This window comes from Mycosarcoma maydis, chromosome 14, assembly GCF_000328475.2.
Source record: "Mycosarcoma maydis chromosome 14, whole genome shotgun sequence".
NCBI classification, from domain to species: domain Eukaryota; kingdom Fungi; phylum Basidiomycota; class Ustilaginomycetes; order Ustilaginales; genus Mycosarcoma; species Mycosarcoma maydis.
In genome coordinates, this window is record NC_026491.1 from 568234 (window position 1) to 583296 (window position 15063).

At 55.1% G+C, this 15063-nt stretch overlaps 4 protein-coding genes across 4 annotated transcripts; 3 read left to right on the forward strand and 1 right to left on the reverse strand.

Annotated features, from left to right (window-relative positions):
- Nucleotides 1–280: 280 nt before the first annotated feature.
- Nucleotides 281–1345, forward strand: UMAG_04474 (guanine nucleotide-binding protein subunit alpha-3; the record flags this gene model as incomplete). The annotated part of the gene is made up of 1 exon (XM_011392844.1): nt 281–1345. One exon carries the CDS (start codon nt 281–283, stop codon nt 1343–1345), a length of 1065 nt encoding a protein of 354 aa, XP_011391146.1.
- A 2412-nt stretch (nt 1346–3757) lies between these two features.
- UMAG_04475 (uncharacterized protein) lies at nt 3758–6337 on the forward strand (the record flags this gene model as incomplete). The annotated part of the gene is made up of 1 exon (XM_011392845.1): nt 3758–6337. One exon carries the CDS (start codon nt 3758–3760, stop codon nt 6335–6337), a length of 2580 nt encoding a protein of 859 aa, XP_011391147.1.
- A 590-nt stretch (nt 6338–6927) lies between these two features.
- On the forward strand, nt 6928–7869 carry UMAG_11977 (uncharacterized protein; the record flags this gene model as incomplete). Its single annotated transcript, XM_011392901.1, has 1 exon — nt 6928–7869. The coding sequence occupies one exon, from the start codon at nt 6928–6930 to the stop codon at nt 7867–7869; it is 942 nt and encodes a 313-aa protein (XP_011391203.1).
- Nucleotides 7870–7991: 122 nt separating this feature from the next.
- Nucleotides 7992–14722, reverse strand: UMAG_04477 (uncharacterized protein; the record flags this gene model as incomplete). The annotated part of the gene is made up of 2 exons (XM_011392846.1): nt 7992–14531; nt 14708–14722. 2 exons carry the CDS (start codon nt 14720–14722, stop codon nt 7992–7994), a joined length of 6555 nt encoding a protein of 2184 aa, XP_011391148.1.
- Between the last annotated feature and the right edge of the window lie 341 nt (nt 14723–15063).

Genomic DNA, 15063 nt, shown 5'->3' on the forward strand with positions numbered 1-15063 from the left:
CGCATCCGCTGACGCCATTTCTGTTGACTCGGCCCCCTTTGGCGTAGCCTGAGCTGGACCTCCTCTTTTTGCGTATCAAGGACGTCCCTTTCATGGACCGCGTCTCAACACATCTCCGATCATCGCCTCAATCACGCAGTCCACGCCAGCACGTCCACGTTGCTTCTGGTCGCTGTGTCTGGCCGTCTCGCACGGGCTCTGACGAGCTGTCTGACACCAACTTCTCTGTCAACACACCTCGCTTGCTGAGCAGCTCTTCAGAGCTTTTCACATTGTCAACATGGGAAACTGTCTTTCTTCCTCTGATCAAAAGGAGGCCAAGGATCGGAGCGTCGCCATCGACAAGCAGATCGAAGAGGATAGCCGCAAATTCAAGAAGGAGTGCAAAATCCTTCTTCTTGGTTCGGGAGAGTCAGGCAAATCGACCATCGTCAAGCAGATGAAGATCATCCATCAAAATGGCTACACCAAGGACGAATTGTTACTCTATCGACTCACCGTCATCAAAAACCTGGTTGATTCGGCACAAGCCATGGTTCTGGCTCTGCGAAAGTTCAAGATGGAGCCCGAGATGCCCGAGAACCGCGAAAACGTAGATGCCATTCTGCAATACCGTGTCGACGCCGATCCAGGAGCAACGCTCGATCACGCCATGGCGAGAAAGGTCGACTCACTCTGGAAGGATCCCATCGTCCCTGCGATCATGGAGCGCAGCAGCGAATTCTACCTTATGGATAGTGCCGCCTACTTTTTCGATAATGTCAACCGCATTGGCCAGTCCGACTACGTGCCCAACGAGAACGACGTTCTTCGTGCACGATCCAAAACCACTGGTATTAGCGAGACTCGGTTCAATATGGGACAGCTTTCAATACATCTCTTTGACGTAGGAGGACAGCGTTCGGAACGTAAAAAGTGGATCCACTGCTTTGAAGCGGTGACGTCGATCATCTTTTGCGTGGCGCTGAGCGAGTACGACCAGGTGCTGTTGGAGGAAAGCGGCCAAAACCGTATGGCCGAGTCGCTCGTTCTATTTGAATCGGTAGTCAACAGTCGTTGGTTCCTGCGCACCTCCGTCATCCTCTTTCTCAACAAGATTGACATTTTCAAGCAAAAGATTCCAAAACAGCCGCTATCGAAATACTTTCCAGAGTACAGCGGCGGGCCGGACATCAATAAGGCGGCCAAATACATTCTTTGGCGTTTTACACAGACCAATCGAGCACGTTTGAGCATCTACCCACATCTCACGCAGGCCACGGACACGAGTAATATTCGCCTCGTCTTTGCAGCGGTCAAAGAGACGATTCTCACCAACGCGCTCAAGGACAGCGGCATCTTGTAGTGAAGGTCAACAAAGCGTTGTTTCTTTTCAGGGGGCTGGTTGGACCATTGCAGCAAAACAAAACGACAACGATGAAATCCGGAGACACCGTTGACGTTTACGCTCATATCTGACAGTTGTCGCGTCGCTTTGCTCGCCTATGCTGAGGACCGACGTGCAATTCAGCCTTTCTCCTTGTCGACACCACCCCGTCTCACCTGCAGCCATCGTAATATGGCAATTCGACTGCCCGGTCATTTTCACTTCGTACACTTGTTTTAATGGAAAGCTTTACTTGTATTGTCGTCATCATATTCGCCATCACCCTGTTCACCATCAGTCTGGTCCAACTTGTTCGCCCACCGAGCCCTGTTATTGTCACACTCTCTACTTGCTAATTTACAGCCAATCACAGCAACATGTCACCTTATACTATGTTGTTCGGCGTGAGCAGAGAGGTAGTTGGCATTATGACCGAAATGGGGACAGAGTGTCGAGACTAGGCGGACTGCAGTGCTGCCGCCATCGAAAGTTGGCAGACGGGTTGGAGCCTTGTCACAGCATCGGTCACCGCATGGCAGTGCCAAGAGGAAACGCCTTAGCAGTAAGCAGTGGACGTGACTACGTCGATGGTTGCCTTAGAAGGTGTGCATATGATGATACTCGAGCTAGGCTAAGCCATGTCCATATGATCCGATGGTTACAAGGTGGTGTGTCACGCGGTTATCGGAACAATACTGGAACTGAGAGGTGCAAGACGCATCAGGACCGTGTTTGACCAATAGACGCTAAGGAGCGAGCGACCGCGGTCCTAGCAATCACGAATGCAGTTGTGTTACGCACGTTCAGGGTGCCTTGTGAAGCGTCACCAACAATCCGAAGCTGGAAGCTGATTATTCATGTTTGGCAGGGACTTTTTTTTTTCCTGGATGGCGCGCCATCAACGTCGTTGTCGTTGTCGTCAACAGAATCTGCAGCTTTTGTTACATCAGTCACGAGTGAGTGTCTTTCAAAATTGGACGCATCACGGGTTCAGTCTCGCCAGGGGCGGCTGCACTACTGCATCGGGAACGGTGTCTCGTGCACACGCGTGCTTGCTTCCATTTGTGCCCCCCTTTAGCAACATAAGATTGAGCTCGGCAAGCGAACAACGGTTATTGACACTCGTGACTGACATTTTTCAACCAGATTCTGCAGACTCATGACTTGTCTAGTGCTGTCCCTGCTTTGTAGCCTTTTAGCCTTGGTTATCTATGGCCAACTCGAGACTCGCGCTTGTACTGTATTTCTGGATTCTGCGATTTTGTGATTTTGCTGCTGCGGTGCCGCTGTGGTGAACAACATTACACGATATTTTCGTCGATTCACGATTCATGGTTTGCCAAAAAAAGCGGCCTGCCGAGCCACTTGCATCACTCACGGCTCACGACCGACTGCAACAGCGACGCAGCCGCGATTTGCCAGACCAAAGTCGTTTCAGTGCGAGTCGCTAACTCGGCTATTCCGCCGCTGGTCTGACGGCACTGCGCTTCAAGACTTGCTTGCTTAGCTGGTGCTGAGCTGGTGCTGGTGCTGGTGCCGGTGCAGCCTATTTAACCACTCTGTCACTGCTGTTCACGGTTTGTGATTCACTGTTCTCTCATGGTTTAGCACTTGAGTTATGTGCGTGTCGCAACCACACACGCTGTACATCCTCACTTACTGATGCTGCCACCGTGTGTGCTACCTTGTTGTCCGCCTATCCGCCTGCCCACCTGCCTGCCTGCCTGCCCGCCGACAACCGTTAGTTCACGATTGATTCACGATTTGCCTCTTTGGGATTCATGATTCGATTCGTGATTGTGTTGGCTGCCTCCCTGCCTGCCTCATGTTGCTCCTTGCTTGCTTCGGAACCTTCTTTTCTTTGACTCCCGCCGGTCGCCCATCCACACTACAACTTTGAATACAGGAACTCTACCACGTACTGTACTCACTGCACAGTACGCCGCACCTTGCCCCTGACCTCGCTTTCTCCCCCGAACTTGGTTGGGCTTTCACCACCGTTCATCTCTGGCGGCCACTTTCCTTGTTCATTCTCGCGATCGTTCACACCATCGCCATCGGTGTTACTCGCCATTTCAACGAACCTCCATAGCATACCATCAAACCCGGCTTGGGCAACTGGCATTGCTATTCACCCTGCCTTTACTTCTTGGCGTACTGCAAATGGTGCAGCTGCTTGCTGTTGATCACCGTCAACGCTGATCGCGTCCGTTGGACATCTTTGCTTCTCGCTTGCGATCAACTTCATCTTCCTGGCCGTTGCGAATGCTCTGCTCCTGGTCGTAGCCACGCTTCTCGCAACTGCGTCGGCGGGAAACGCTCCCAGCACACTCTCGCTCCACCTCGGCATTCTCTTCCAACCCCACGAGCCACCCTGCTTCCGCTATCTTCATGCGCGATCTACCATGCAACTGCGGCTGTGGCCTAAATGCTGCCAGTTCTAGCCGACCTTCAGCACTCAGCCCCCTCTCACCTCGTATGCCCTCGCATCCAAAATCAATCGAAAATTGCTCACCTCACTCTGCTTCAAAGCAACCCGAGTCAGTCTATTCCGCCCAACTGTACACCAGACATCATATCTCCCAATCCCTCTTGGAGTCCGCCAACATGGAAAGGGGTGGCCATTCTCAACTTGTACAACCTCTCGTTCTGAGGAGGCGTGTCGATGCACTTTCATCGATGAGCGCGGTCTTCCCGCTAATCATTGCGCTCATCTGCGCGTGCTTCACCAGTGTAGTAGTCGGCATTACACCTCCTGTCCCTACCCACACAAATGGTATTGTCAACCTCACGCTTGCTTCCGACTTCCGCAGTCTAGCACTACCAACACTCTCACCCTACCGATTTTCAGATGCAAACGAAATGAAGCAACTTGCCGCGGTTGCCACTGGCACTGCAGACTCTAGTGATCCGCCGAATCACAACGTCAACGTTCAAGTTTCGCAGCCTACCATGTGCCAGCCCATGAACATCACCTTTGATCCCAGCCGCGGCACTCCGCCCTATACGGTCATGGTCACCGCCGAGGACTACTGGCCCGTAACATTCAGCCTGCCTGCATCGTACGATGACGCCTCCAAGGATTTGTGGCTCTATCAGTACTCTGTCCCCCTCTACAGCGGAAATACCTCCAATCCTAACATGCTCGTATCGGTCACCGACTCGACCGGCCTTATGTCCAACTCTTCCAGCTTTGTCCAAGCGCTCAGTCCAGTCAACGGCGCCACTTGCGCCCCAATGGAGTACACCAGCTCCTTTTACTTCTACACCGAGCGTCCCGCCTCCATGTGCCAAGACTACGAGATCTTCTGGAACGGCAGCTATGCACCTCCTATCTCCACCATCTTTCTACCCGAGGCAGCTCCACCCCTCTACGTAGCATCCCCGCCCTCTGCTACAAACAACATGACTTGGCAAGTCGCCATGACTGGAGGCACACGCTTTCTAATGACCATGGCCGACAGTCGCGCAGTCAATGGCAACGCCGGCGTTTCCAAGCTAAACATTGTTGCCCTCAACGAATACTTTAGCAGCTCCTGCGTCGCAGAGGCCGACTACCCGCACAACATTTTTGCTCCCACCACCACTGCTGGCCGCGCCTCCATCTTTCCGGATGCAACCTCCACCGTCGCATCCGTGACCACGAATGGCGACATGATTGCCACTGTCACTGTGATCGAGACTATCAAGAATGGTCGAAGAGTCCACGACAATGGCGGAGGACTCTCTGGCGTTGGTTTCCTTGTTCTCATGATTGTCGTCTTTGCTAGCATTGTCGTGATCAGCGCTGCCGTTGGCTGGTTCTGGTTTCGAAGGCGCCAGAAGCGCAAACAGAACATTCGAGCCTGGGATCTGCCCAACACTGATCCATCTGTGCCGTTCAGTGCCGACCCCAACATGCCCATCGCGCCGGACATCTTCGGCCGTAACGTCACTCGACAGGCCTCCACCGCCGCCAGCTCTCGCGAAACAAGGGCAGAAGACCATAACAGCGTCTCGGGCGTCAGCAACAATTACGACCCTGTCTCGCTGACCTCTCGACCCCTCACACACGCTTCGTCTGTTCGTGGTTCACTGCGTAGCTGGACTTCGAGTGCCCTTGAACAGTTACACCTTGCCACAGGCGTGCAAAACAGCCGTCACCCAAACGCAACCGCTGATGACTACGCCATGATGGATGCTGCAGCTGGACGAGGCGCTTCTAACAACCACCATGCTCGAATTGTGGCCGGAGGAAACATATCCAACGGCTCGTCAGAAGCGTGGTCTCCCGTTGGCTCAATCCCGCGTCCATTTGGCTTCTACTCGGACGATCCACAGATGCAAGACATTGCCGCACATCATGGGATGTTGCTTCATTACCGTACGGGCAGTCCACCTGCGGCTTCTCGCACCACCAGTTCGGACAGTACCTCGATCAAATCGACACGCGTTGGACCTGGCCCAACGTACCGTCCGGATGAGGCCTCGCAAGCCGCTTACCAGGATCTGCTGGCCGGTAATTCTTCACCTATCAGTGGTGGGGACCGCACCTTTCCTTTTAGCGCAACCCGAATGCAGACGACTGGCACCGCCCAGTCACCTAGTTCGAGGACGCATGGTTGGGCCGAAATTTTGGAGAGCGATGATCAGTCTGCCCGCATCGTTCGTCATGCTGATGCAGGTCTCTTACTTGATGACAACGACAACGGCGACGAGCCCATCGATTTGCGATCAGGTCGATTGATGGAGTTGCCACCTCAGTATGATACGATTCATCCCAGCACAAGGTTGCAGCAGGAACCTGTGCGCGTTGGAGACCAGCCGTTGAATGAGAATCCTTTCGCCTCTCCGCCAACGCGAAGTCCGCAAGGGCACACACACGGTCTCGCCTCGATTGACATCTCGGATGCTGGCTATCGTTCTGCTGAAGTGCATGCCGCGGACCTGGTCGACGAAAACGACGACGAGTCGGCTTTCTGGGCGCAATGATCTGCACCCTTTGCTCAATCTTCTATCTGAAGCCACAGTCTGCGCTGGGTTTTCAAGGACCCACGTATATGCACAAGTCTCGCATCTTTACGATTCATAGCTAGACTTGATTCTGTTCGCGGGGTTTTTTGTTTTGTTTTGGATTTTACCTCATACCCTGGATTCACAGCCGTTCGTTTGAGCTTCTATGGGCTTCGTGCTTAAGGGGACACGCATTCGACTGTCCACCACTTGTATACTAGACTCTGTATTCTTCATGTATCATTTTGTTCTAATGTATTGTCCTTGTGAACGACAGATGGGGAAAGGTGGAATCGCGAGGTTCTTGTGAGCGCGTCCAGAGCCGATGCACGATGATCTATTAGGGTAACTTTATGTGAGCAGGAGCGAGAATTCACGATTCACGATTTCATTCGTGATTGGAAAAATACATGATACGTTGTGAAATGACGTGCTCAAGCGATGTGCATCGAGCATGTGCATAGATAATCGCGAAGATTTGTGGGGCAAGATTGACGACTGGTCCGATTCAAGGCTTGTTGGTTTACCACGATATAGGTTCAAGATTGCGGACGAGCTGGTAGGGCAAGATGACAGAGGACGAACTGCGCGCGACGGGGGGTGAGCGACGTGGATTTGGGATACCGAGCGTCGACCTTGTGGCGGGCTCTGTTGCGGGTGCAGCGCAAGTGGTGGTTGGACAACCACTAGATACGGTCAAGGTTCGCACGCAGATTGCGGCACCAGCAACGTATCGTGGACCTATGGACGTGCTGACGCGTACGGTGGCGAGTGAAGGCGTGTTGGCCTTGTACAAAGGCATGGCATCGCCTTTGCTCGGTATTGCTGCGCAGAATGCGCTGCTGTTCAGCGCATTCCAGTCGGCCAAACGGCTCATCTCCCCCCACACACACGAGCTTTCCACAGCACAGATCGCTGCAGCTGGTGCCATAGCCGGTGGTATCAACTCGATCCTCTCGTCGCCCGTCGAGCTGTTCAAGATCCGTATGCAGGCACAGATCACGTCTCGCAATAACCCTACCAGCCACGAGAAACTCAGCGCTGTAGCGCGCCAAGTCTACACACAGCACGGCATACGAAACGGCGTAATGCGCGGATTCTGGATCACGCTAATGCGCGAACTCCCCGCGTACGCCGGCTTCTACACCGGCTTCGAACTCGCCAAATCCACACTACGCCACCTACGCTCGCATCCCAACGACGCAACACCGCTCCCCATCTGGGCACTCATGCTCAGCGGCTCCGTCGGCGGAATCCTCAACTGGCTCGCTTGCTACCCGCTCGACGTCCTCAAATCCCGCATACAGCTCACCCACCATCCCCTCCCCAAACGCTTCGGCGGCCCCCTCCTCTTCAACTACATTTCCCAAGAAGCTAAAGCCCTCTACACCTCCCAAGGCGCACGCGCCTTCTTCGTCGGTCTCACCCCCACCTTGTTACGAGCCATCCCCGCCGCTGCAGCCACTTTCACCACGTTTGAACTCGTCAAAAATGCTTTGCAAGAAGCATAGCACTCATGACTCACCACCAATCACATGTTCTCCAAACCCACACAATCACACCCGAAGCAAACCATGAATGGTGACATGCAGCTTGACATGAGAGTGCAAAAACAGAGCACAGTGCCACATCCTCAGGACAGAGGTACAAAATTTTCCCGTTCCACCCACCCGATAACGCCGTGTTCGGAACGCCCGAACATGTGAGTACTGTCCTGCTGCACCACGCTGAAAAGGTCACCGACGGCATACTCGATGAAAGGGTATCCGTCTTTGGCCTCGTCGCTGCTGCGCGCTCCGCTGTTAGCGACAGCTGCCATGGTACCCATGATCTTCATCGCTTGCGACGCTGCATCGTCAGTCACCTCACCGCGCTGCTCAGATGCCGAGCTGAAGTTGGCGTCAGATCGATCAAAAAGGCCAGAGTTGAAGGTGAGAGCGGGCAGCATCGGCGGCGCAACAGCTCCGCCAGCGCTCGCAGCGTCGGCGACCAGCGGTGTATCTTTGCTGATCGGCGTGGGAGGATCCGAGCCGGGCACGTCGACAAAGCTGTCCGTGGCTGTATCCGTGGACTGCGAATTTTTGCGTGAGCCTACGGCTGAGCTGCTTCCCACGGATCGGAGCAGCCCGATGAGACCGCCTCCAGACTTGGTGGAACGCAGAGTCGACGGGCCGGATGGCGGCTGCTGAGCTCCGATGGGTGCAGGCGACCCGAGCAACGACTGTTGATGGAGCTGCGGGGACAGCGATGCGCGCGAAAGAGACCCAAGTGGTGGAGTCGCTAGCGGACTTGGGCTAGTGCGTGCAGCGAAGGCCTCCAACAGCTCCTCTGAACCCACTGCGGTGATCGACTCGATTTGCTGGCTTATGCTCGTGGCGTCCGGCACATTCGAGGCAAACTCGGAGTCCGGCAGGGCTTGCGTCGATTGCAGCGGCGAAAAGTGGTTGGTACTCGATGGGCTCAGATTGCCTAACGCCAGCAACTCGCTGTCCGTGCTCATTGAAGCATTTCGAGAACGGCGCTCGTCCGCCACTCCTGACACAATGCCCAGAGACTCGGCAAATTCGCTCATGCTGCTGTGTAATGGCCAAAAGATTTTAACCGTGTTGACGTGGCGCATCGACTGTTCATCCGTCTCCTCGTTGACGGCGATATCCGTGTTACCCTCCGGCCCGTATTCTTGCCAGAAACCGATGAGCGCACGATGAACGCCAAGATGGTACGAAGCTTGGGTGCGCGAAAGCGACTCGATGCAGAGGTCCAACAACGTCTGCACGCCGTAGTTGAACTGCGGCAACTCGTTCATCAGCTGCATGTGAAGCGCGATGAACGCGTTGGCGCTCTCTGTGAGCTTCTTGTCCACGGTTTTGGAGCTGCCACGGGTAGTCTCAGCTCTGTAGCGCGTGTAGTCTGGCTCACGATCATCGCGTTTCGCAATGACGGCTTGCGGTAGAGAAAATAGAGCAGCGATGCGCTGTAAGGCGGGTATCAAGCTGGTACGGAATTCGACATCCAGTTGAGACCAGAACTCGCCAAGGAACGTGGTTTCGACGAGCTGAACAAAGGCGCAGACGCGAGCCTCGGCCTCTGTATTGGCAATCATCCCATCCACTGCAAACGTACGGGACCAAGATCCAAGGAGCTGGAGCTGAGCTATGTGGGCGTCCTTGACGCTTGCTGACCAAGCCAGGCATCTTTTTGCGAACGTACTCGTCGCCTTCTCAAGCTGACGGAACTGGGCGACCAACTCCTTGTATTGGCCGTCATCAGCGAGCACATCCTCTGCTGGGCCAAGCACGAGCTTCTTGACCTTTTCCTGACGCCGTAAGAGCTTCTTGGTGGCACCGTGCTGCATCCGCTGACTGGTGCTTCGTTTAGCAGTTTTGCCGCTGACTATCTGGTCCACTAGATCCTTACGTTTCTTGACCTCGTTAATGTTGTCCGCTACCTTCTGAATCTCGACAGATGCTGCCGAAAGGTTTTCGATGTCTGGGTGCTTGTGGCTTGTGGACGCCAGAATCTCCTTCAGAAGAAGAGGATACTTGAGAACACGCTGAACAGGTTTGATCAGCAAGGAAGAAAGATCCCATGCGTTTGTATACGCTCGTGCAGCCAGAGTGCATTCGCTGAGGAAAGCGCCAACTTTGGGTTGCGAACTTGTCAGCTCTTGCAGCTTAGCCATGGACGCCTCGTGTCGCGAACAATAAGCCGAGTAAACCTGCTCGATCCTCGGCATGAGCTTTAGGAACGCTTGGCCGACTCGATCCGTTTCTGCCTCCTCCACTACTTCGCCCTGAGCAAGCAGTTGACTAGCGTCCTCTGGTGCTCCATTGCAGATCTTACCGACTGCGCCCTCGAGGACTACGACCATCTCGTCCGCAAATGCAGCACAAGACTCGAGCTGCGCAAAGACGATGCGCACGTCGGATGCACTAAAGGGCGCGTCGGCCGATCCAGCTGCAAGGCCGTCGACGGGTGCGGCTAGGCCAGGCGAGAAGATCCCGGAAGAAGTTGACAAGGTCGGAGTTGCGGGCGTAGAAGAGAGAGGCGAGACATTGTAGCTTGGCAAAGATGTCGTTGTGCCTAAGTGTAGCTTGGCACCGGAGCTAGGTGACAGTGGATTCCCATCGATGGAGAAGTGAATGGGTAGGCCACCTGCAGAGGTGGGGTGACTCGAAAGCGCGAATTGACTCGCGTCAGAGGTCTGCGAGCTCTGCGAAGAAACGGTGTACATGGAAGAACGGTTGCTCGGGTTGCTCGATGCAAGTGAGGTCAAAGATGCAGCCTGGTTGGACGAGCTGGTATGTACGAGATTTCCACCCGCGGTTCCATCCGCCGATGCATTACGAAAGAGCGTACGCTGAGGCGCGTAGCTTCTACCTGATGGAACTGCTGCGGCAGGACTCAGGACTGATGCGCTTCCACGCTGTTGCAGATGCGGTTGCGAGGACCGACTGTGTGAGGAGGGCTCTGGCGAAGTAAGCTGCGAAAAGATGCTAGCGGATCGGACGCTCAACGGCGATAGAGGTGCAGTGATGCCGGCTCTCATCTTTGCTCTTGCCAGATAGATATCGCGGGCTACGGCAAGGTCTGAAGCATACGCCCTCTCTGTCTCCAGCAGCTCACGTAGGATGAACCAACGTTTGACGAGCCGCTTGTGCTCCTGTGACAAGTCGTCTTGCGAAATCGACCAGGGCGTAGGGATGAAGCTAGGACTACGAGATAGGGAAGTTGCGCTACACGTGTTGCCAAATTGAGGAGTTGATAGAGGGATTGAAGCTGGCGACAAAAGGTTCCGAGCAGTACTGGCGGACGATGACACGGAACGAGCCCTGCTATTTGAGGTGCTGGGAGTTCGAGATACCGCGCCAAGCGCAGGTTGCAAATCGACCACAGAGGATCCAGGACTGACGCCATCGGTGATTTGCATGGGCGATTGCAACCCGTTCTCGACAGCCTGACCCTGTGCTGCCGCCGCCTCGGTTTCGAGAGGTCCATCGTATAATCTGCGAATGACGGGTCGCGTTGTAGCATCTTTGTTTTTCGCCTTGCCGCTCTTGCCGAGTCGAAATGTTCCAGACGTAGGAAGCACGTTGCTTTGATCGGCACTGCTTTCTCGGTGAGCTAGATCGCGCGCAAAGGCGAGGACTCTGCTGCCAGAAGTGTCCTTCTTCTTCTTGGTGCCTGACGATAATTCGGAATGGAGAGACGTCGTCGAAGCACCCAGGTCGACTGTCGGCCGGTGATCCGTGAGGGGGCTTGCGGCATCGCTGGCAGAGCGTTCATGCCGTCCGGGAATGCGAGCAGATGTTGAGCCGCTTGATGGTGCTCGTGAAAGATGCTGTGTCGAGCTGAAGGATGCTTGTCCTGGGGAAGCAGAGCCGCTGCGCGAACCATGCACAAAGCCAGGCGAGCGGGAAGAAACCTGCGCTAGAGGCATGTCGTAGGACCTGACGAGGTCTCCAGAGCGAAAGTAGTCGCTTACAGTCTGCGTGTCCTTCGGTGAAGGCTGCGCTCCATCCGGGGTAGGTGTCTGAAATTCGGTGATGGGTGGCGTGGAGCTGGATAATGGTATCGGACCGATAGGGCCGGCAGCCTTGAATCCAAGACCGAGCGGACGCTCGGTAGTGATCCGGCTCATCATTGGGCCAGGGAAGATGCCAATTGTGTGTGAAGAGGGGGAATGGCTGGATATCAAGGGAGAGTCCATGGCACTGGCTCCAGCCGGCCTCTGTTTACGTAAAGGATTCTTTGGCGGAAGCCCCGGTCGCTTATAGTCAGTTGGTGATGCTCCATTGTTTGAGGCCGCCAATAGGCCAGAGTTTGAGTCGAAACGTTCTACCTCGTCTTTGGGCGGCGTGCGATAGACAGCGCCCTCCTCTGAGATGGCGTGAGCTACCATAAGAATATCACGAAGACTTGACAGCGAGCCAGAGTATGCATGTCCGCTTTCGGCAGTTTTGGGACGGCTCGCTCGTTGCATCGATGTAGAACTTGACGATGGGGATCCGGCGAGAGAAGGACTTCCTTGAGCCGTAAGGGGACGGCGAGCCGAGCTTTGAACGGGCGAGCTCGTCGTCCGGGGCTGTATGTTGGGGGAGAATTGAGCCGATCCAGAGCGAGGCCTTCGACGAGGGGACTGGGAAGTCGCAGCGTTGATTATAGACGACGACGCGGCGTGGTCCGAGGAAACGCTACGCGAAGGTAAGATGTAACTGTTGCTGCGACTGAGCGAGCCGCGTAGGCTGCTGCTCCTGGAAATGTGACTTTGAGTTCCCGCATCGCGGTCAGATGCGTCAAGGCGCTCAGGACGAGGCTTGAGGGAAGGAGGGGCCGCGCTTCGAGTTGCGCTCCGGGAAAGCGAGCGTTGCGGCTTTGGGGAAACCTCTAGGTCGGTTTCGGTAACGGCCGGCAAGAGAGCAGGGTTATCACGCGTTTCAGAAGCATCATCCTTTGCGAAATCCAGCTGGTCAGAAGAGGTGTGGCGATAGTGGGATCCCCTGCGACCGCTAATTTGTTTGTAAACAAGCTGTTTTCTAGTAGATTCTTCGAGGTCAGAGCCCGAAGGAGGGTCGAGAGGCGAAGGTGGAACCGAGGCGGGAGCAGAGGCGGCCGAATCCGAAGCCATGGACGATGCGGAAGGGCGATGCCTCATGAAGGTGGACTTGTCCCTGAATCGAATTGTCTTTCGAAGGAAACTAGAAGCGCTGCTGGATTTGCGAGTATTGGTGGTATTGGCACGGGGGTCGCCGTGTATAGGCTCGCTTGAATTGCCGTCGTCATCGCGGCCGTGTCCTAAGGAGGATGTAGCGTAGGTTGGCGACGGCATGGCTGGCTCGAGTGAGCGGTTATCAGAGTGATCAAGCAAATTCGAGTCGCTGTGCGAGTCTTCAGAGTAAATTGAAGGCGGAAAGCGGGCGGAGTGGGGCGAAGGCGTTTCTGCACCCGAGTCGAAAGAGGAAGCCACTGGCGAGGCGACTTTGGTAGGTTTGTGGCCAAAAATGCGGGAACGCAGACTAATCTTGGATGGCGCAGTAGTGGGGGTCTTTGTTGCAGGATTGGAAGACGTGGATGCGATTTTGGGATCGTCTGTGCTGGAAGATAAAGACTGAGCAATGACGGGCGATTGCACTGCAGCTGACTTGGCAGAGCCAACCATGCTCTTTGAGCGTGGACGAGTCGAGGCAGCGTTATCAAAGTCCAGGAAAGTGTTGACGGATCTAGAGGCAGTGATGGTACGTTGCTTCGAGTTGACGGAGTCGTAGGGTGTGTTGTCCGACTTTGAATCCGAAGCATGTGTCGCGACATTGCTGCTCTGCGATGAGGTCTGAGCGGACGAGTAAGGCTGCTCTGAATAAGTGGAAATGGCCTGAATGGAATGCGGCAACGACGACGTGGAGCTGCTGTTGGTTAGGTCGTGCTGTGCGGAAGCGGGTCGATTGATGGATGAAGGGGGTTTGACTCGCTGTGTGTTTGTGCGGTCGGACACGGTTCGCCTATTGGCGGAAGAATGGTTCAGTTTGGCCTTGTGTGGTGGAGAGTGATGGGATGAAGAAGCTTTTGCACGGACAGAGGGCGGAATGAGAGTTGCCGCATGGTGGGTAGGCGATGGAGAACGTGGGGCGAGCGGAGCATGCGGATGGCGGGAGTGATCGGCTTGGATGCTTCCCTGACGCGAACCTGAAGGAGAAGTCAAGGGCGCCTCGAGAGAGGAGTAGAAAGAGATGGGCGAGACATTTCGGTCGGCTTGATCATTGCGCGAGGGACGTCTAGCAGTCTGTCTGGGAGTGGAAGGACCGACACGTGAACTGCTGCCGGCGGAGCGAATGGATTCTCTGTCGGAGGCTGTGGCAGCAGAACTGGCAGCCTCAGAGGCAGAGGCTAAGATGGAGGAGCGAGAACCGCGACGATGAGGGGAGTAATCCAGAGGTGGCGAATGAGCAGAGGATGCGCCGACGCCACCGGGCGCCGAGCCCGATGTGGGCACGGAGAGTAGCTGACTACTGTATGATGATCTTGGCTGTGTGGGAGAAGCGGCCAAGGTGGATGGCGATAGGCTGCGCTGGGCGCGCGGGGTGGTTTCCGAGTGCGGCGAGCGCCAAGAGGAAGGAATGGAGCGAGAAGAAGACAGCGTGACAAACGGAGCGAGAGAATGGCAGTCTCGCGCTACTGTCTCGAAATCGAGTGGGCAAAGATCATGACACGGTGCGAGCCAACAGCAGGAGATGGAAGGTGGTGAACCTGGCAGCGTTGATGGTGGTGGATGTCCAACAATAGGCTTGTGTGCTCCAGAAGCGGGTTGGGCGTGAAGGTTGTGATCGAGATGGGGAATGCCGAAAGAGGACTGACGGTGCGCAGTGGCATAGATGATTGAGAGATTGTGAATCACGAATGAGGAGGAGAACGGAAATGGTCCGAACGAGTATTTACACAATCACTCGCTTTTCGCTTTTCGCTCGCTTGCTTGCTTACCTGTGGTCGGAAGCAGCCGATTCTGATTTTTAGCTGAATCGCCGGTGCAGATTCACGATTCGTGGTTGCGCGACACAGGACGTGAGAGATTCAGTCTGGATGCGCGGATGCGCACAGCTCAAGTCGCTGAGTGTCAAAGTAAGGTTACCATCGTGCATGGATTACCGCCTCAGATCAAACAGCTATTCACGATTGTCGCAACATGCAGCGTCAATACATACCAGCCTTTGACA